The 17,948-nt window shown below is 37.1% G+C and overlaps 2 protein-coding genes across 2 annotated transcripts in view; one reads left to right on the top strand and one right to left on the bottom strand.

Moving 5' to 3' along the window:
* Positions 1-2,403, bottom strand: part of LOC140159851 (WD repeat-containing protein 20-like) — a 42,227-nt gene extending 39,824 nt beyond the window's left edge. The window contains 1 exon segment of the mRNA XM_072183220.1: positions 1,852-2,403. Within this exon segment, the coding sequence (XP_072039321.1) occupies positions 1,852-2,115 (264 nt within the window). The 5' untranslated portion in view covers positions 2,116-2,403.
* Positions 2,404-2,434: 31 nt separating this feature from the next.
* On the top strand, positions 2,435-17,480 carry LOC140160073 (uncharacterized). Its single transcript, XM_072183371.1, has 7 exons — positions 2,435-2,487; positions 5,024-5,249; positions 5,856-6,011; positions 8,745-8,867; positions 11,852-12,056; positions 15,600-15,682; positions 17,209-17,480. Exons 2-7 carry the CDS (start codon positions 5,091-5,093, stop codon positions 17,365-17,367), a joined length of 885 nt encoding a protein of 294 aa, XP_072039472.1. The 5' UTR covers positions 2,435-2,487; positions 5,024-5,090; the 3' UTR covers positions 17,368-17,480.
* Positions 17,481-17,948: the final 468 nt, after the last annotated feature.

Genomic DNA, 17,948 nt, shown 5'->3' on the forward strand with positions numbered 1-17,948 from the left:
AAAATGGATCTATAGGAAAAAAACCCTACATGTACCACCGTCTGGGATTGAACCTAGTTCCAGTAACTGTAACTCGTCGTACCTAGAGTTACAGGGCACTCTATTCTTATCTTTTGCACAAATAAGAAACATCACAATATGTGGGCTCCTTTTGGGCTCTAAGGATGTAGCTGAGGAACTCTCTCAAGGACAGTTTGAGCATGCACTGATGATTTTAATCCCATTGTACCAGGGTTTGGGCGTGCCTGGATGATTTTAATCCAACTGTACTAGTCTATACTCACAAAGTTGAGGTGATTGATCTACATTGATCTCATCTTTTGGGTGAATTCAAAGTTGGCAAAACCTGCAATCTTCATGGGAGTAATTTACTTAGTGCAAAAGTGGTCAAAATATTGCTCTGAAAAATGTCTTGATTTTCATGATTTGGATTTATCATATTGAGCAGCATTCTACTTGTGATGTTTCTACACTGTGTAGAGAGGGTCTACAGCATCTCTGAGGTAAAACTGACAAATACAAGGTATATTTCTTGATGCTTGAAGTTTGGATTTCTTAAACGTACAGTGCATCCCTATGTACCGCTGCAAGACTTCAGGTCCGTATATGTCATTATGTTTATGATAAAGACTGAAGTCTTGCTGGCAGGACTAGGATTGAACCCGGACCTACATGTAGCGTTCAATACCGCAGCGCGCTAATTTAATCAATTGCGCCATGAAGTCAACTGTATTCACATCGGGAATCGGGAAGTCTCTTCAACAGTTAATGGTTCGCTCTTTCCACACAAACAATGTTTGTGTCAATGACGCGAAACTAGTTGTTGAGGAGACTGATTCATTGCCATTTCATTCATAATTAATTGACTGCCCAGAAGTCCGAAGTATTTATTAAGTGGTATACCACTATAGTGCAGTTTTGGCATGAATTCTCCAGAAATACATAGACTTGGAGCACTTAAATTTCAGGATAGTAATGAAAAAAATATGATCTATTATTCAATGTGTGATACCAAATAGTATACTCATCGAAAAAAAAAAAAAAAAATCGGGGGGATGATGTTGTCTATCGGGTTTCACCCAGAACACAATCATGTCAGTAAATGAATATTTATTTGTTCCATGGAGTGATTGGACCAAAGATATTATTTATTCTTGTGATGATGTGAGAATCGCATATTTTAGGGATTTTAAAACTGTAGTTCCATTGAAAAGCTGATCTAAGACTATGCTGTTTTGTTTTGCAAATTGGTACATCAAAACTTGATTGAACGTTTTACAAAGACGAAAGTCAATCTTTTACAATGTCAGTCAGATGAAAAGTTTTTTAAGGGCTTTAATTTGATATATAATAATGATGCGGTTTGATGACAATTTTAATTTGCCTTTTACAAATGTACACATGTATACATGTACTGTCCTGAACATGCTGAGTGATTGGCCAATTCAATCGTCTGACAATCGTAATAGAGCAATAACGATCTGATAGTGATTGGCCAATATATGCGTCAAGTTAAAATGTTGCTGCCGCCCAGAAACAGTTAACAGTGCTGTTGAAGGGGAACACAAAGCCTCCACGAATGTCGCTCATTAACAGGGCACTCGCATTTAAATCTGAGGCTGAGCAAGGGGACTGTTGTTCTAGCTGCAGAACATGCTGAACAGAAAGTGAAACCGAGCATGCCGAGACGGCGAGAGAGAGTAGCTAAGTTACGCCAACTCTAACTCACTTCATGAATGAAAACAACTAAATGTTGCATATCTTTCATAGCTAGTACTTATCAAATACCAATAATAAATATCAAAATTATTGAATTAAATTGAGTCAACTCAAACAGAGACATTTCCGTACCTTTCGTACACCCTTGTACGGGTAGAAATACAATTCTCGACCAACGTTGAAACATATCTTTTCGTTACACCCCGAACCGTCGTTTATACTAGTAAATGACACTTTGACAGGATGACAGCATTGTACATTATAAGGTACTCTAGTTGGTCGTGAATATTCTGACAGAGTCATGAGTTTATATGTGCCTTCTCGAGTGGTAAACTGTGTCTTCACTTCGTCCTTTCCTCCGCCTTCAGCGGCCGCCATGTTGGGAGTGAGTGACATGATTCCCCGGATGTGTGAACGCCGGGAATTCTTGGCTTAAAAAGCCAATAAAACAGCTCCAAATGAAATCGTTATATGTTCCACATTTACTCTATCCATGTAGAATTCTAGCCAAATCAATTTCAAAACGATTTATTGGCTGTATTCCATGACAGAAGCTTTGGAAAATGGACCAAAATTGGACTACTTCCGGAAGTGACATGAGTTACGCCCTTTGACCTATGACCCATGTAAACAGACAGACAGCGCCAACACATGTACACATGCATGCATGGTTGTTTACAAATTGAAAGTCAAGTTGCAGCCTTGCAGGTGTACCACAGAAACTGTGCACAGTGAAAGTACTGAATTTGCCTGTACCTGAGCATTTTTGTGAGTGGTTTTGTTTAATGTGATTAAATTTGTACGGTAATAGATTAAATACTAGCCATGACAGCAGTAGACAAAAAAAGCAAAATGTAAACTTTTATTTAAAAAAAATTATAAGCTTGCCTAAATTATTCAGATTTCCTTTTACAAATTAAGCGCACTGCTAGCCGTCCAGCGCGTATTATTTTGCACATGGTCCAATGCACACGCTTGATGTCGCGCACGTATACGCGATGGTTAATTTGTAAGGAAATCTGAATAATACTTTCTATTTAATTTTTAAACTATAATTGCCCAAGTATAAAGGGATTCCAATTGAATGAACGCAGCTTTCAATAGCGTGAAGATTTTTTGCATACACTGCGTGATGAGTAACACGGAAGTGAACCCGACCATGCCAACGCACTTGTGATTGGTTTAACATTGTATCCAAGGTTGTGCGTTCGCATTGTAGTAATGAAGTACACAATATATGATCGCGGTTGGATCGAGTACAGCTGTTGTGTTGAAAACTGTGTTCATTCAATTGGAATTTCTACTATAGTTAATCTTAATAAACTTAGTAATTAAGAATTTAACGAGCTTTTAATTAATGCAGCGGAATGTGTGTCATGCAATACAATGGGCTTTAAATTTTTCATTCATGAAAAAAGGAATGAAAATAAATTTCATCTGCCGTAAAAATAGATCTTTTAAATTGAATGTCTGAGTGGAAGAATTAAAGGGCCCAACTCCATTTTTTACAAAAATGAGTTAGACCCAGCATTTTATTGCCAGCAGATTGTTCTTCCTTGTGTGTGCATTGTGCAAGATGAGCCAAAATCCACTCTCTAAATAATCTTCCACATACACTTAATCATGGTTTTCATGGAAAGGCCCAACTCCATGGAGTTGGGCCCTTCTTCCACCAATATTGGGTTAAAGAGACATTTTGTTCTCCATGAAATCTGCTTTCCACTACAATAAACTTTCTTGCCAACATATCACATGCTTCTATTTGTGTAATTAATGGATAATTACCAAATTTCTGTATATATTTATAACACATCTGCTTATGGAACTGGCACTTGCAGTATATTAGTGGAAGAAGAGCCCAACTCCAGCTCGTATTAAGACCTGTACTGTTGCCATGGAAACATCATATATATATTCGAATGTATGTAATATTGTATGTTCATGTATTAAAGGTCCCCTGAAGATGAAAACATTATGACTATAACACTTTTCCAAATATTAAGTTTTTTCTTAATATCTCGAAAACAGTTTTGATGGAGTTGGGCCCTTCTTCCACTCAGGTATTCAATTGTTTTATCTTTGAAATATCTATAAAATAAATATGGGAATTGGATATTTAAATGTGATTTTATAGCAACTCTTTAAACTATTTTGAATACATTTTCCAAATTTATGCTACAATTAATGACACTTAAGGAAATATTACATTAAATTAAACAATTTAAAATACAACTTTTTTCACAAAGTGTATAAAACAATGGGCTTAACAAATATAGTGCAATCTATATATTTAATGAAAGGACTAATTGTGTACATTGCAGAGTCTTAGCCAGAAATCAGAAACCACCCGTCCAAGCAGATACCAAAATTTGACCCTCAAATCTAAAACAACTTGTCTATACCCATAGGGTCACTGGGGTCAAATATGTCCTGATTTGACCTTTACATGTCACTCTGAATTAGCCTCAAGTTCATATAACCTTAAAATCATCTGTTTTAGAGCTATCACATCTGTAAAATTCATTAAATCCACCCGTCTAAAATTAGATTAGCCCGTCTTAAAGGGGGATCCAGTTGACCAGGCAAACTTTCAAGGACAACCCAATTAAGTAGGCTTAAAATATAATCAAGTCAATGTTCACCTCTATACCACCAAACTTTGTACAGCTCCCAACTTAATGTGTTTTCCAGATATTTATAGCGGCCTTTAAAGACAGGTGGACGCATGGCTGGCTAAGACCTTGGTACATTGCAAATATCAAGTTCATTTTCCAATTTAATATATACTATACATTGTATATAGAAATATTGGAGTGGTAAAGAAATGTAATGTTTTAGGTATTTTTCAGTGGAATCACCCTGTTTATTTTTTGGCACTCCCAGTATATCCACTCAAACTTTACAGATTTGCAATCCTGACAATATAATGCTTTCTAAAAATGCATACTTTTACATAGTTTGGGTGAAAACTTTTTGAAATATAATCAGAAATACAAAAAAGGAGTTGATTTTTGACAAATTGCAAGATGTGTCACAATTGGGTCCCACCTCAAAAAAGATGACCATTCAATCTATGATTGCAGACATAGGTGATGAGTGCAACTTGCTTGTAGTGCAGAGCAATATTATTCAAAAATTGTATTCATCTATTGCTATGGTAGTTAATCCTGTTACATTGTCACTTCTATGGCGAATAAATTCATCAAAATGAATAATCAGCAAATAAATTGTAAGGCCTAAACTTTAAAAAAATATGATTTTCCAACTTTATTTTCTTTACTTTATTTTCTTACAATCATCACAGTGACGTTACAATCTCAGATTCATCAGGGTCCTCATGCAAACTTGATTATGTCATCACCACATTCAAGATGACAGAGGTTACCACAACGCAACTAACTCCAGAATGGTTTGAAGTGAGGAAACAAGTGCAGCTGACAGCATCTAAATTTGGAGAAGCTCTTGGTGTGGGCAAAGGAAGACCATATGATTTCTTTCTTTCTCTCTTATCTGATGAACCACCAGAACAGGTAAGGGGCTGTGTAATAACGCCAAAAACATTTGTTGTGTTGTCCTCAGCGACCGACCCTAAATCCTGAAAAATCAGGGTAGCAATTTTATTACTTTTTTTGAATGACGATTTGTACAGATATGTTCATAATCTCAATGTTTTCCATGAAAAAAATGAATGTTTTATTGAAAGGCTAGTCTTAAATTGATTATCTAACGATTATCTAACAGTCAAAATTGACAAATGTCCCTCATGGAAGAAGCGTTATTTAATATTTTGATGATTTTTAAAAACTGAAGGTTTAAAAAAAATTGAACAATTGACCCAACCTTCCCATTTTTCCCACTTGATGGCAACATCTTTTTTTTTGGCCTAATTATGTGTACCCTGGGTAAATTCTCAAAATTGTCCACCAAAATTTGCCTGCCCCTTCCTTTCCACATGCCAAAAAATCTTTGCCCCCCCCCCCTCTTTTTCATATGCACCTGGAATGACTAAAAATGGTTACAATTTCAACATCAATTTGGATGCGTATACTGAGGCCTGATGGGTATGACAATATACTACATTATTTGATCAGCATTATTGATTATTTTGTTTTGTTTAAATGCTGTTCTTTAATCAGAGTAATGCATTGATGCAGCACGGGGTCGCCATGGAACCAGTCATCAATGAAGCATACCAACTTCTCACTGGAAACAAAGTGTTACCGACTGGCTTCTGGAAACCTGAGAAAGACAGTGCACTGGATGGTTTGTGTGGGGCTTCACCAGATGGCAAGGTATGTGTGAGATTAGTAGATTGCTTTAATCATGTTAATGGGCTATTCTAGTTGAAATCCATATACCCCCTAATGGAAGACATGAATTACTCTCCCACACAGGGTGTGTTACGTAGATATCAAATGGAGTCACCCATTCAAGTAGCCCGATTTGAAATTCACACTCCCTGTGTGGAAGATTACTGGTCATGTATTCCATAGGTGGTGTATTGATTTCAAGTGGAATATTAGCACAATCTAGCTGTATGTGAAAGTGCATGGCCCATAGCTGGTTAGGCAATTTGTCCTCCACCGCCCGCTCATGAAAGATCTTAGTATTTAGCTCTAGCTAGGTCCAGAGATACTCCAAGTCTGAACAAAAAATTGAATTTTACTTATTTTTATTTTTAAAAAAATTGAAAAAAAAAATATTGGTCAGGACTTGATCTGAGGAGCGGGCAGTGGAGGACAAACAAACAACTTTTTTTTTTTGGCCTTAGGCCGGTGTACCTTGTAAATAATGTTGTTAGGGGATGACAAACTGCATACAAACATGATATCAAATAGCACAAAACATGGTTAGAAGTTCGATGTGAACCTGCCAATTGATTCTCGCCACAATTCTTATAAATAAGTTTTTGGTGAATCAAAGTTGATTCTCATACATTCTCAGAGGTTACACACTAGATATTTGTTTGTGAGAATCAAAACAAAAGATTACATCAAATTCAATTTAAAGAATCTATTGGTTCTTGTACACACATCAACCAATGAAATCACACCAGTTGCATAGTTTCCTTCATTATTATCAGCTGTCTCTGATAGATGAAGGGAAATGGGTAGATGTAGATGGATAATCTAAGTGTTACTTACCAGTTTCGGTAACCAATATTATGTTCTCAACTTTATAATGTATGATTTACCTGGCCCTTAGTGGACTTGCCTACCCGATGACCCCTACCACACCAAGTACATGGACCTTCTGTCCCAGTCAGTGTGGTCTTTATCAAAATCCTTGAGGGTCAAGTATTTTTTCAGTGGCATATCAGGGTAATAGTTGTCTGAGGGGGCAAAGACAAAAATGTTCTCAGTGGGCATCAGTTTGGTCCAGTGTTACTGTGATAATTGGGCACGAAGCGGAAAAGTTTCTTCAATTGTGCACTATTTTTAGCCCAATATTAAAGTGAAATTAAAGTGTTTACCAGGCAAATTTTCAATTTTACATTATTTTTGCCCAAAATAAAGACAAAATGTTGTGTTTACCATACCAGTTTTTAATTTTACACTATGTGGAGGGGGTTAGGGTTGAAATTTTCTTTTGGGGTTGGTTTAAGGAGGATTAGATTTTTCTTGAGGGTTTGAGTTTGCAAACCAATTCATGGGGTGGTTCAGCCCCCTGCAAAGACTATACTGGTCCCAGTTAAGAAGGGACACAATCATTAAAAACCAAAGTATGTATAGAGTGTATGCAATAAACCAACCGGAACAGTATAACAATTAAAATGGCAGCCATGCTGGAGGACAGTTGTAAGATAACTTAAGATGACAGAGGGGCAGGTCTCTAGATCGATTCCACAACCATTCATACCTACAGGGTGTCCAAAAAAAAGAGGCCCCTCATTGCGCCCTCTTTTTCTCCTATTTCTGAAAAGTTGGTTAAATATATTTTGGTATGTAAGGAAACCTTTCATCGTTAGCTTTAATAAACCAAAACAATTATTTCAATGGGCTCACAACTTTTGAAGATATACCCTTTTAAATAAAAGGACCTGTTTTTCACTCTGTCCACGGATAGCAAACAGAGTGGTTGGGATGGCTCATGCTGTGGAGTGGCCTGCACGATCACCAGACCTCACACCACTTGATGTTTTTCCTTTGTGGCAAAATCCAAGATCTTCGCAAACGTATTACTGAATGCCTTTGCAAGTATCCGGCGCACAAGGATGGTACGCAATGCAATTGATGCAATGAGGACCAGTGCTGAAACCTGTATTCGCCAAGGAGGCAACCAGGTAGAGGGCAGAGCAGCACAGTAAACTCACTTCAGACGAACCAAAGACAAACCAAACAGCATTTTAGGGCTACCTTTTATCCTAATAAGAGAAATGACTTATGTTGTAAATAAAAAAGAAAGCAAGAAAGTAAGAAACATAATAAAACAAAAAGGCATAAATAACTAAGAAAAAAGTAAGTAATTGCAAGTAAAGCAAAAGAATTCCCATTCGGCATCCATTTTACCCACAAATTAATGACACTATTAACACAATTTATTGCCCATAAACCCACCGGTAAAGCCCATTCCATAAATAAAGTTATTTTATAAAGTTATCATTGAGGAATGTTTGATATTCATGCATGGTATGTGTACTCCTTTTCAATCTTTGAAGTAGCTTCTCCATGGACAGAGTGAAAAACGGGTACATTTCTGTAAAAGAGCATATCTTCAAAAGTTGTGAGCCGATTGATATAATTGTTTTGGTTTATTAAAGCTAACGACTCAAGGTTTCTTTACCTACCAAAATATATTTGATCAACCTTTCAGAAATTGGAGAAAAAGAGGGCGCAATGAGGGGCCTCTTTTTTGGGACACCCTGTATCACACGTTTTTATTGTATTATCATGCAAATTTTCCCGTGGTACCTTATGGAGGACAGAATTTAAATGAGGATGACTCTGTTATGAGTGACGTCATATTGCATACCCTCTATAGGAGTTTACATGTTATTACTATCATTCTATTATTTTTGACTACAGATTATGGAGGAATACAATCCAACCAAAGTAGTTGGTTTTGTGGAATACAAGGCTCCTGTGTATCTGATATACACCAAGGAAAGATTCCCACCCCATGGGATACCAAGATATTATATGGCACAGGTAGGAGGCATTTAAGTATTAATTGGTTTTGTGGAATACAAGGCTCCTGTGTATCTGATATACACCAAGGAAAGATTCCCACCACATGGGATACCAAGATATTATATGGCACAGGTAGGAGGCATTTAAGTATTAATTGGTTTTGTGGAATACAAGGCTCCTGTGTATCTGATATACACTAAGGAAAGATTCCCACCACATGGGATACCAAGATATTATATGGCACAGGTAGGAGGCATTTAAGTATTAGTTGGTTTTGTGGAATACAAGGCTCCTGTGTATCTGATATACACCAAGGAAAGATTCCCACCCCATGGGATACCAAGATATTATATGGCACAGGTAGGAGGCATTTAAGTATTAGTTGGTTTTGTGGAATACAAGGCTCCTGTGTATCTGATATACACTAAGGAAAGATTCCCACCACATGGGATACCAAGATATTATATGGCACAGGTAGGAGGCATTTAAGTATTAGTTGGTTTTGTAGAATACAAGGCTCCTGTGTATCTGATATACACCAAGGAAAGATTCCCACCCCATGGGATACCAAGATATTATATGGCACAGGTAGGAGGCATTTAAGTATTAATTGGTTTTGTGGAATACAAGTCTCCTGTGTATCTGATATACACCAAGGAAAGATTCCCACCACATGGGATACCAAGATATTATATGGCACAGGTAGGAGGCATTTAAGTATTAGTTGGTTTTGTGGAATACAAGGCTCCTGTGTATCTGATATACACTAAGGAAAGATTCCCACCACATGGGATACCAAGATATTATATGGCACAGGTAGGAGGCATTTAAGTATTAGTTGGTTTTGTGGAATACAAGGCTCCTGTGTATCTGATATACACCAAGGAAAGATTCCCACCCCATGGGATACCAAGATATTATATGGCACAGGTAGGAGGCATTTAAGTATTAGTTGGTTTTGTGGAATACAAGGCTCCTGTGTATCTGATATACACCAAGGAAAGATTCCCACCACATGGGATACCAAGATAATATATGGCACAGGTAGGAGGCATTTAAGTATTAGTTGGGTTTTGTGGAATACAAGACTCCTGTGTATCTGATATACACAAAGGAAAGATTCCCACCCCATGGGATTACAAGATATTATATGGCACAGGTAGGAGGCATTTAAGTATTAGTTGGTTTTGTGGAATACAAGGCTCCTGTGTATCTGATATACACCAAGGAAAGATTCCCACCCCATGGGATTACAAGATATTATATGGCACAGGTAGGAGGCATTTAAGTATTAGTTGGTTTTGTGGAATACAAGGCTCCTGTGTATCTGATATACACCAAGGAAAGATTCCCACCACATGGGATACCAAGATAATATATGGCACAGGTAGGAGGCATTTAAGTATTAGTTGGTTTTGTGGAATACAAGGCTCCTGTGTATCTGATATACACCAAGGAAAGATTCCCACCCCATGGGATACCAAGATATTATATGGCACAGGTAGGAGGCATTTAAGTATTAGTTGGTTTTATGGAATACAAGTCTCCTGTGTATCTGATATACACCAAGGAAAGATTCCCACCCCATGGGATACCAAGATATTATATGGCACAGGTAGGAGGCATTTAAGTATTAGTTGGTTTTGTGGAATACAAGGCTCCTGTGTATCTGATATACACCAAGGAAAGATTCCCACCCCATGGGATACCAAGATATTATATGGCACAGGTAGGAGGCATTTAAGTATTAGTTGGTTTTGTGGAATACAAGGCTCCTGTGTATCTGATATACACCAAGGAAAGATTCCCACCACATGGGATACCAAGATATTATATGGCACAGGTAGGAGGCATTTAAGTATTAGTTGGTTTTGTGGAATACAAGGCTCCTGTGTATCTGATATACACCAAGGAAAGATTCCCACCCCATGGGATACCAAGATATTATATGGCACAGGTAGGAGGCATTTAAGTATTAGTTGGTTTTATGGAATACAAGTCTCCTGTGTATCTGATATACACCAAGGAAAGATTCCCACCCCATGGGATACCAAGATATTATATGGCACAGGTAGGAGGCATTTAAGTATTAGTTGGTTTTGTGGAATACAAGGCTCCTGTGTATCTGATATACACCAAGGAAAGATTCCCACCACATGGGATACCAAGATATTATATGGCACAGGTAGGAGGCATTTAAGTATTAGTTGGTTTTATGGAATACAAGTCTCCTGTGTATCTGATATACACCAAGGAAAGATTCCCACCACATGGGATACCAAGATATTATATGGCACAGGTAGGAGGCATTTAAGTATTAGTTGGTTTTGTGGAATACAAGGCTCCTGTGTATCTGATATACACCAAGGGAAGATTCCCACCCCATGGGATACCAAGATATTATATGGCACAGGTAGGAGGCATTTAAGTATCAGTTGGTTTTGTGAAATACAAGGCTCCTGTGTATCTGATATACACCAAGGTTTGCAATATGCTGGTAGGTAGATGGAACCATGGACCTCCTTGGTCGCTGTTTTTTTCCGGGTGTGCATCCTCCATTTGCAGATCTTTACAAACACACCCCTCCCATCCCACACACCCACACAGTTTTTGTTCAATTTCATTTTAAATATTGGGTAAATATTTTAATCTGAAAAAGGACACTTGAACTGAAATGTAATCAGTTAAAAGAAAATTGATGCTTAATCATCAGTATGCATATGCATGTTAGAAAAGTTCTCAAGGGGCGCTGATTAAGTTTGTTTAGTTTATAAGTGGTTAAATTAAATGACTCATATTATCGTATATTGATTTAGACTGCCATGCATGCAGTTACGCGAGTGTGAATTGGGACCCTGTTGATGAGCGGCAATTTGAGCGCAGTAACAAAATCAACTAATTTTTACCAATTATAAGCTGAACAGACTATAGGGAAGGGCACCTAATGTATAATACAGTATTGTTGTAGTAACACAGTTTGCCATAATTATTCTCAATGTCAGATCCAAGGTCAGCTTGGTATTGCAGGAATTCCATGGTGCGACTTCATGGCAGTGTGTACAAAAACCAGAGAAATCATGCTGCACAGAGTCTATGCACAGTCAACATACTGGAAACATCTCTCACTCAAATTAGCCGACTTCTGCTTGACACTCAAAGATGCTAAATTAAACAAGATGCAAGGAAGGCCTATTGACACCATTGAAGGTTAGCAATGAATATGATACATTAACTTAGATAAACTAAAAATTTTGAACACAACTGACTTTAAAATAACTTGCCCGGTCTGGTACTTTCGTGATTTAATGATGATTACTACACAGGAGTGTAGCTATAGGGTTTGTCGTGCCCCAGTCAAGAATAGGGAACGGTACCCCTTCTCAAAAAGGAAACAGGTTACATGTATGTCCCTATAATGACTTAAACAAATCAAACAGAGCATGTGGAAATTTGTACACAAATATTAATAATTTGGATATAATCAAGGTGCCTTTCATCCTTTAAATGGAATCGCATATTAATCAACTATTTTGATAAAATTTGTGTAAAACCTGTGAATTATTTTTTACTTTTGCCATTTGGAGGAGGTACAGCTCAACTTACCGTACTTTGCCTAACCAGACAGTCCATGCCAAAATTGTTACTACACCTTTACATTTCATCGAATCTCTTTTTGATGTCTGTCATTTTGAACATCACACTTGAAAGATGTATGCTATGTAGAAACTTTATTTTGCAATTTCATAATTTGCATATTATTAGCATATTTGCAAGAAAAAACATGAAAATCAATAAATACCTATATTTTTCACAATTTCAATATTTTATTAGAAATTAAGCATGTAGGCCGTTTGTTATGACTTGATGAATGAAGCTGTTAAAACAGATTTTGATATTTTTGCTTATTTTTCCTTTCTTGCCCCAAAATGTGTAAAAATCAACATTTTTGGATGACCTATATTTTCTTTGAATATTTATCAAATTTCTTAATTTAGGTATAATACAGTGCAGAAAAAGATGTCAAAAAAATCTGTTAAAACAGATTTCCAATTAATTGTTCCATTTTCCATTTTGGGTTAAATACTCAATTTTCATGCTGGGGATATTTGAAACATAAAATGAAAACATGTCCATTGCACTTTTTCCTCGAGATGTACTATAATATCAAGGTTACGGATATATTATAATCCTTCTTATCTTCACTGATCCATCAGATACCTATTGTTATGAATGATCAATGAAAAGGTTCAGAACTGGGCTACTAATGGTCCGTCAAGTATCTATAGTTATTTTCATGACTGTGTCAACTCAAAAATCATGCAAGGTCGAATGTAGGAAAAGTATGATCAGTTGAGCTGTACTGAATGGCACCATGGGCATGTGTCCCCCTAGCCACACCCCTGCACACCGTCATCATCCCTATATCTTCGTGTTAAAAATTGCCGTGGTAGTACGATGAATCCTCACGTTTTTCAACAACTACACATGGTGATTTTGTTCGAGATAGGCCGTGCGACTCAGGCTATGCATACAATTTGAGATTTTGAGAGCCGGCCACACTGTTTCTATTCTATGTTTTACGATTTTCGCATGATCAGTATATGGCTGGCGTAACCGCCACAACGTGGAGCTGAATGCACGTAGCTTACTTTTCGCTTCGCTGAGCTAAATTGACCAATCATGTTAGATCTTTTCATTACGCTGGAGCCAGTTGATGCATCATCGTTCCAGAGAGAAAAACTCTTGCCAAAATTAATGTTTACTATGTGGATTTTAAATGAATCGAATGTAAATAAACCACAAACAGTTGTACAGGATCAATACCATTGTTTGATTAGTGTATAGTCAATGTTACCTTGCATGCATGTGTCATGTGTGTGGCGTGTTTGTTTGTTTGTCTACTGTGTCAGGCCAGGACCACTGACACCCACGGTACTGATACTGTCATACTATCACGGTGATCATATTGTTGAATGTTGTTGACTTTAAAATAATCATGATGCAGTCATGTCTACAGTAGAATTCACCACGACCTTTGAAGGACTTAAACCCCATTAAAAGCTATTAAACCAAGATAACACTCAATGAAAACAGCTCAACTATATGTTACATCAGACACACTGCACTTGTGTCTGTTTACCTGTGCAATGAACAATGAGCTGGTATTATAGTTTCAGTTGGGTGAATGATTATAAAGCGAACGCAAGGTAACAATACTGTCTGGGCTTTTGTTTACGAAATGAGACAATAGTCTGCTTATTGTTAACCAGCGTTCTTGAAAATGAGAAGCATAATGGTTTGCAGACTTAACACGGTTTAGAAATAATTTGTTCATTTTTTGGTGTTATCTGTCGCTTACATATCCTTCCTAAAACACAAAAGTACCAATATTTCCAAACACCTAAATTAGCTAAAAATTTAGGAAATGTTACAAAACTATATTTTCTAGAATTTCAGAGAATACTTTAAATATTGGCTGGTTATTTTTTACACAGTGACGCTCATATAGGCAATGGCATAATACTTCTAACATACACTAGGTCACGCGTCAATGGTGAGCGCACTGAGTATTGTGTATAGGAAAAGCGGGCAGTACCGTAACTACAGTATGTATGGCCTACTACTAGTATATAAAGTAAATCCGAACTGGTTTGCTGAAGGTCGAATTCCGCAGGCCACGCCAAGAAGATGTACAAATCAGCTCCCGGCGATACACTGCAGATCGCAGAATTGTGTGCATGGTTTACCACCACTCTGCCTAGCTATATAGTTGTGTACAATACTGTATGACTTTCTTGTGAGTGCATGTCCATCTTAATAATAAGTCGGTTCTTTCTTTTCATAAATTACTTTTTGAATCATAACTATCGTGACCGAGGATATCTTGCAACTACGTGAAGCTCGTCTGGCAAATTCTTAATGACTAAATTCGCTTCACGTAATGAGTAAGTCGTACTTGATTGGTCAGTTTTACCTCCGAGTAATGAAAAACTCTAACATGATTGGTCAATTTGGCTCCACGGAGCAAAAAGTCAGCTACGCGTAGCAGCTCCACGTTGTGGCGGTTGCGGCCTACCATATCAGTATCCCATATGATATTTCTATTGTAAGAAAATTTTATTTGTTGCAGGTTTCGTTTAAATTAACTACCTGGAAATAAATTAACTAATTAGTGAGGACCGGTATTTTGCTGTGGATATGTTTAACTGCAATTTTGATGTAAAACATTTGAAATCCGCTGTAAAAATTTTGATAATATTCAACTCTTTGAGAAAATTATTTTATAAAGGAATGCTGGTAAAACCAGGTGCAATACAATGTACATTATTGACACACTATCACTCTCTTTATCTTCGTCAATAATAGAATAATCGATTTCAATCGAATTGAATACATGAGTTTGTAGTTGACTACTGAGCGACCTAAGCGATCGATTGCTAGCCAATCAGATAGAACTCCTTTTCTTGCGTTCAGTGAAATACCACTCGCCTGTCGCTCACTACCACTCGCCCGTCGCTCACCAACGGAGTATTAAATTTATATTTATCGTATAGGACGTCGACACTGTGCCCTGTTACTACTGAAAGTAGCAAACTTTGATAGAGCTCACACATGAGTGAAGAAGATAATCTCTATACACTTAATATCTTTAAAATACAAAGAAAAGCACCATATTGAGACCAAGTACATCTGTCATCACCCACAAACACCATTTTGTTAATTCAAAACCTCTTTCTTCTTTAAATTCAGGTGTTCAAAGACTCAAAAGTCAGCCCATGATGAAAGATTTACTTCCAGGTGAAGCAGACATAGTGGTAGAAAACAAATTAGAGGTAAGCTCAAATTAAAAATGGAAATGATTGAAAATTTTTTCAAATTATTCATGACTTATGATATTTGCTGGAATCACATTTTAACCCCATGTGTACGCACTACTGTCTTTCTTGGGTGCCTCCGAATGGTTAATTACATGATATAATCACCTTCAGCCCTACTGACTATTCGTACCAAATCTGTGATTGGCTCCATACATGATTTGCCCCTCTTTATAACCAATCAAAATGGTTTTTAGAGGCTGATAATTTGGCTGGTAGTTTCCATTGGGTTAATCTCAGGGAGCTAATCCTGAAACTGACCTTTAGTGAAAAAAGCTGAAAAATGGTGTTAAATTGAGCTCAAATCAGGCTGAGAAAACGGGTACATTTGATCAAGAAAAAAAGCTGAATCCGCTAAATAGCTGAAAAGTTTCGGGTCTGTATTTTAAGGTTATAGCATCTGAATAGAGCTACATTCCTTACTGATACTAGACTACTCCGTAGTCCACTTGCCCATTGTCATGATTGTGCATACTCTGGATATTGCATTTAAGCTTAAAACTCAGATTTAATTAATTTGTGCACAATTGATAGATTTTCACAACTGATCATCTTTTCAGTCACTGTACTCCCTCTGTACGTTAGCTTTCCAAGTGGGCTACTGACTTTGGATTGCGGTTAACATTTTTAACATGGGACTCTATGGAGAGTTAGGCCAATTTCTGGCCTAACTAAAATTGGTCATGATGTAATGCATCTTTAAATGAATCTGGCTTGTGATTGGTCGCCCAGATCTCGTTATTGTTTAAATCCTCCCGACACGTACCATTACCATTAACTATACATGCATGGTACACATCTATCTTTGAATGCGGCGCTTTTGTGCTGGCGCCGAAAGTTGGTGGATGAACGTGCGCATCTAGCGCGTGATTGTACCACCATGCGTCTTTGTAGTTAGATTTGATTGATAAACAAGTATGATTGACAGTGTGTTTTAGAGAACGAAATCCCTGGGTAAAGTTATGCTTAAAAGTGAAAGTCCATAGTCGATTTTTAACTCGTAATAAACTGGCAGATTCTAAAATTAGAATTGTTCAGTATTGAAGTGCCATTATAGTTATGCCATTATGATATGTTGCATTCAATAATATAAGCCTCACGTATACTTTACTTTTACTGTCACAAATATAATTATATAAACTTTTTCATAACCATTTTATACTAGTATTTTGATGTAATAAATATCAGTATAATTTCGAGTTCAACTGAATGCGTTCATCATGATTAATAACGTATTTTTATCTATCAAAAATCGACTATGGAATAGTCTATACTGATGCTAAATAACTTATGGAGTGTCTAACCCACAAGATTTGTATTCTGGGAAATGAAACTCTCTTTATGATTACACTTTGTAAATCTGAACCAAAAATACATCACCCTGTGACACCAACCTGACCCCCACCCCAAGTATGGCCTAGATAAACCATCCCACTGTGATGCAATTTAGCTAAATTTTCACATTTCTAACTTTTATTTTTCAGGTTGATGCACATAATCAATACAAGTCCACAGCAGGTCACTGGTTAGAGTATGACTTCCTTATGGGAAACCCTGTGTCAGATTCAATGAGGTTACCGGATCAGAAATACCAGCATCTGCTGCGTAAATTGGACATTGCAATAGGACTTAGGTGGTGCTGAATTCTGCAGCCTGAATGAAACTTACATGCACACTACATTTAGAAGCCAGTGGTTAGACTATGATTTTAATCTGGAGAACCAGGTTTTGGTTAATGCTCTAGGCTTCAACATAAGTTTTTCTCAAAATATCGAGAGCTATCTCAAGAACCACTGCATTTTTCAAACTGATTCCAAATATGGGTATGAACATGTATAATTTTGAAATTTTTAAGAAAAAGCTTGTCGTCTGCAGTCGACAACCATGTGGAGAGTTATGTAACTTGGGGTCCATTTCACTAAACTTTACAAAGCTTTGTAAATCTCAAAATTATTCGCAACTTATGATGAGTCGTAAGTTCCATTTCACTAAACTTACTTACGAACTGTACCCTTCATAAGTATTGGGGATTTACTACAAGGACCCTTTGTAAAGTTACGTCTAGTATTGGGTATTCGTAACTTTACGAACAGTTACTTGAGTTACGAAGGGTTAAAAGTTTAGTGAAATGGACCCAAGGTTTGGATCAGAGCACATTGGGAAACTTATGATGAAAATCCAGTACAAGTGCTGTGTGCAGACTACCTCCTTGTAAAGAACTATA

Source organism: Amphiura filiformis, chromosome 1, assembly GCF_039555335.1.
Source record: "Amphiura filiformis chromosome 1, Afil_fr2py, whole genome shotgun sequence".
In the NCBI taxonomy this organism is placed as follows: domain Eukaryota; kingdom Metazoa; phylum Echinodermata; class Ophiuroidea; order Amphilepidida; family Amphiuridae; genus Amphiura; species Amphiura filiformis.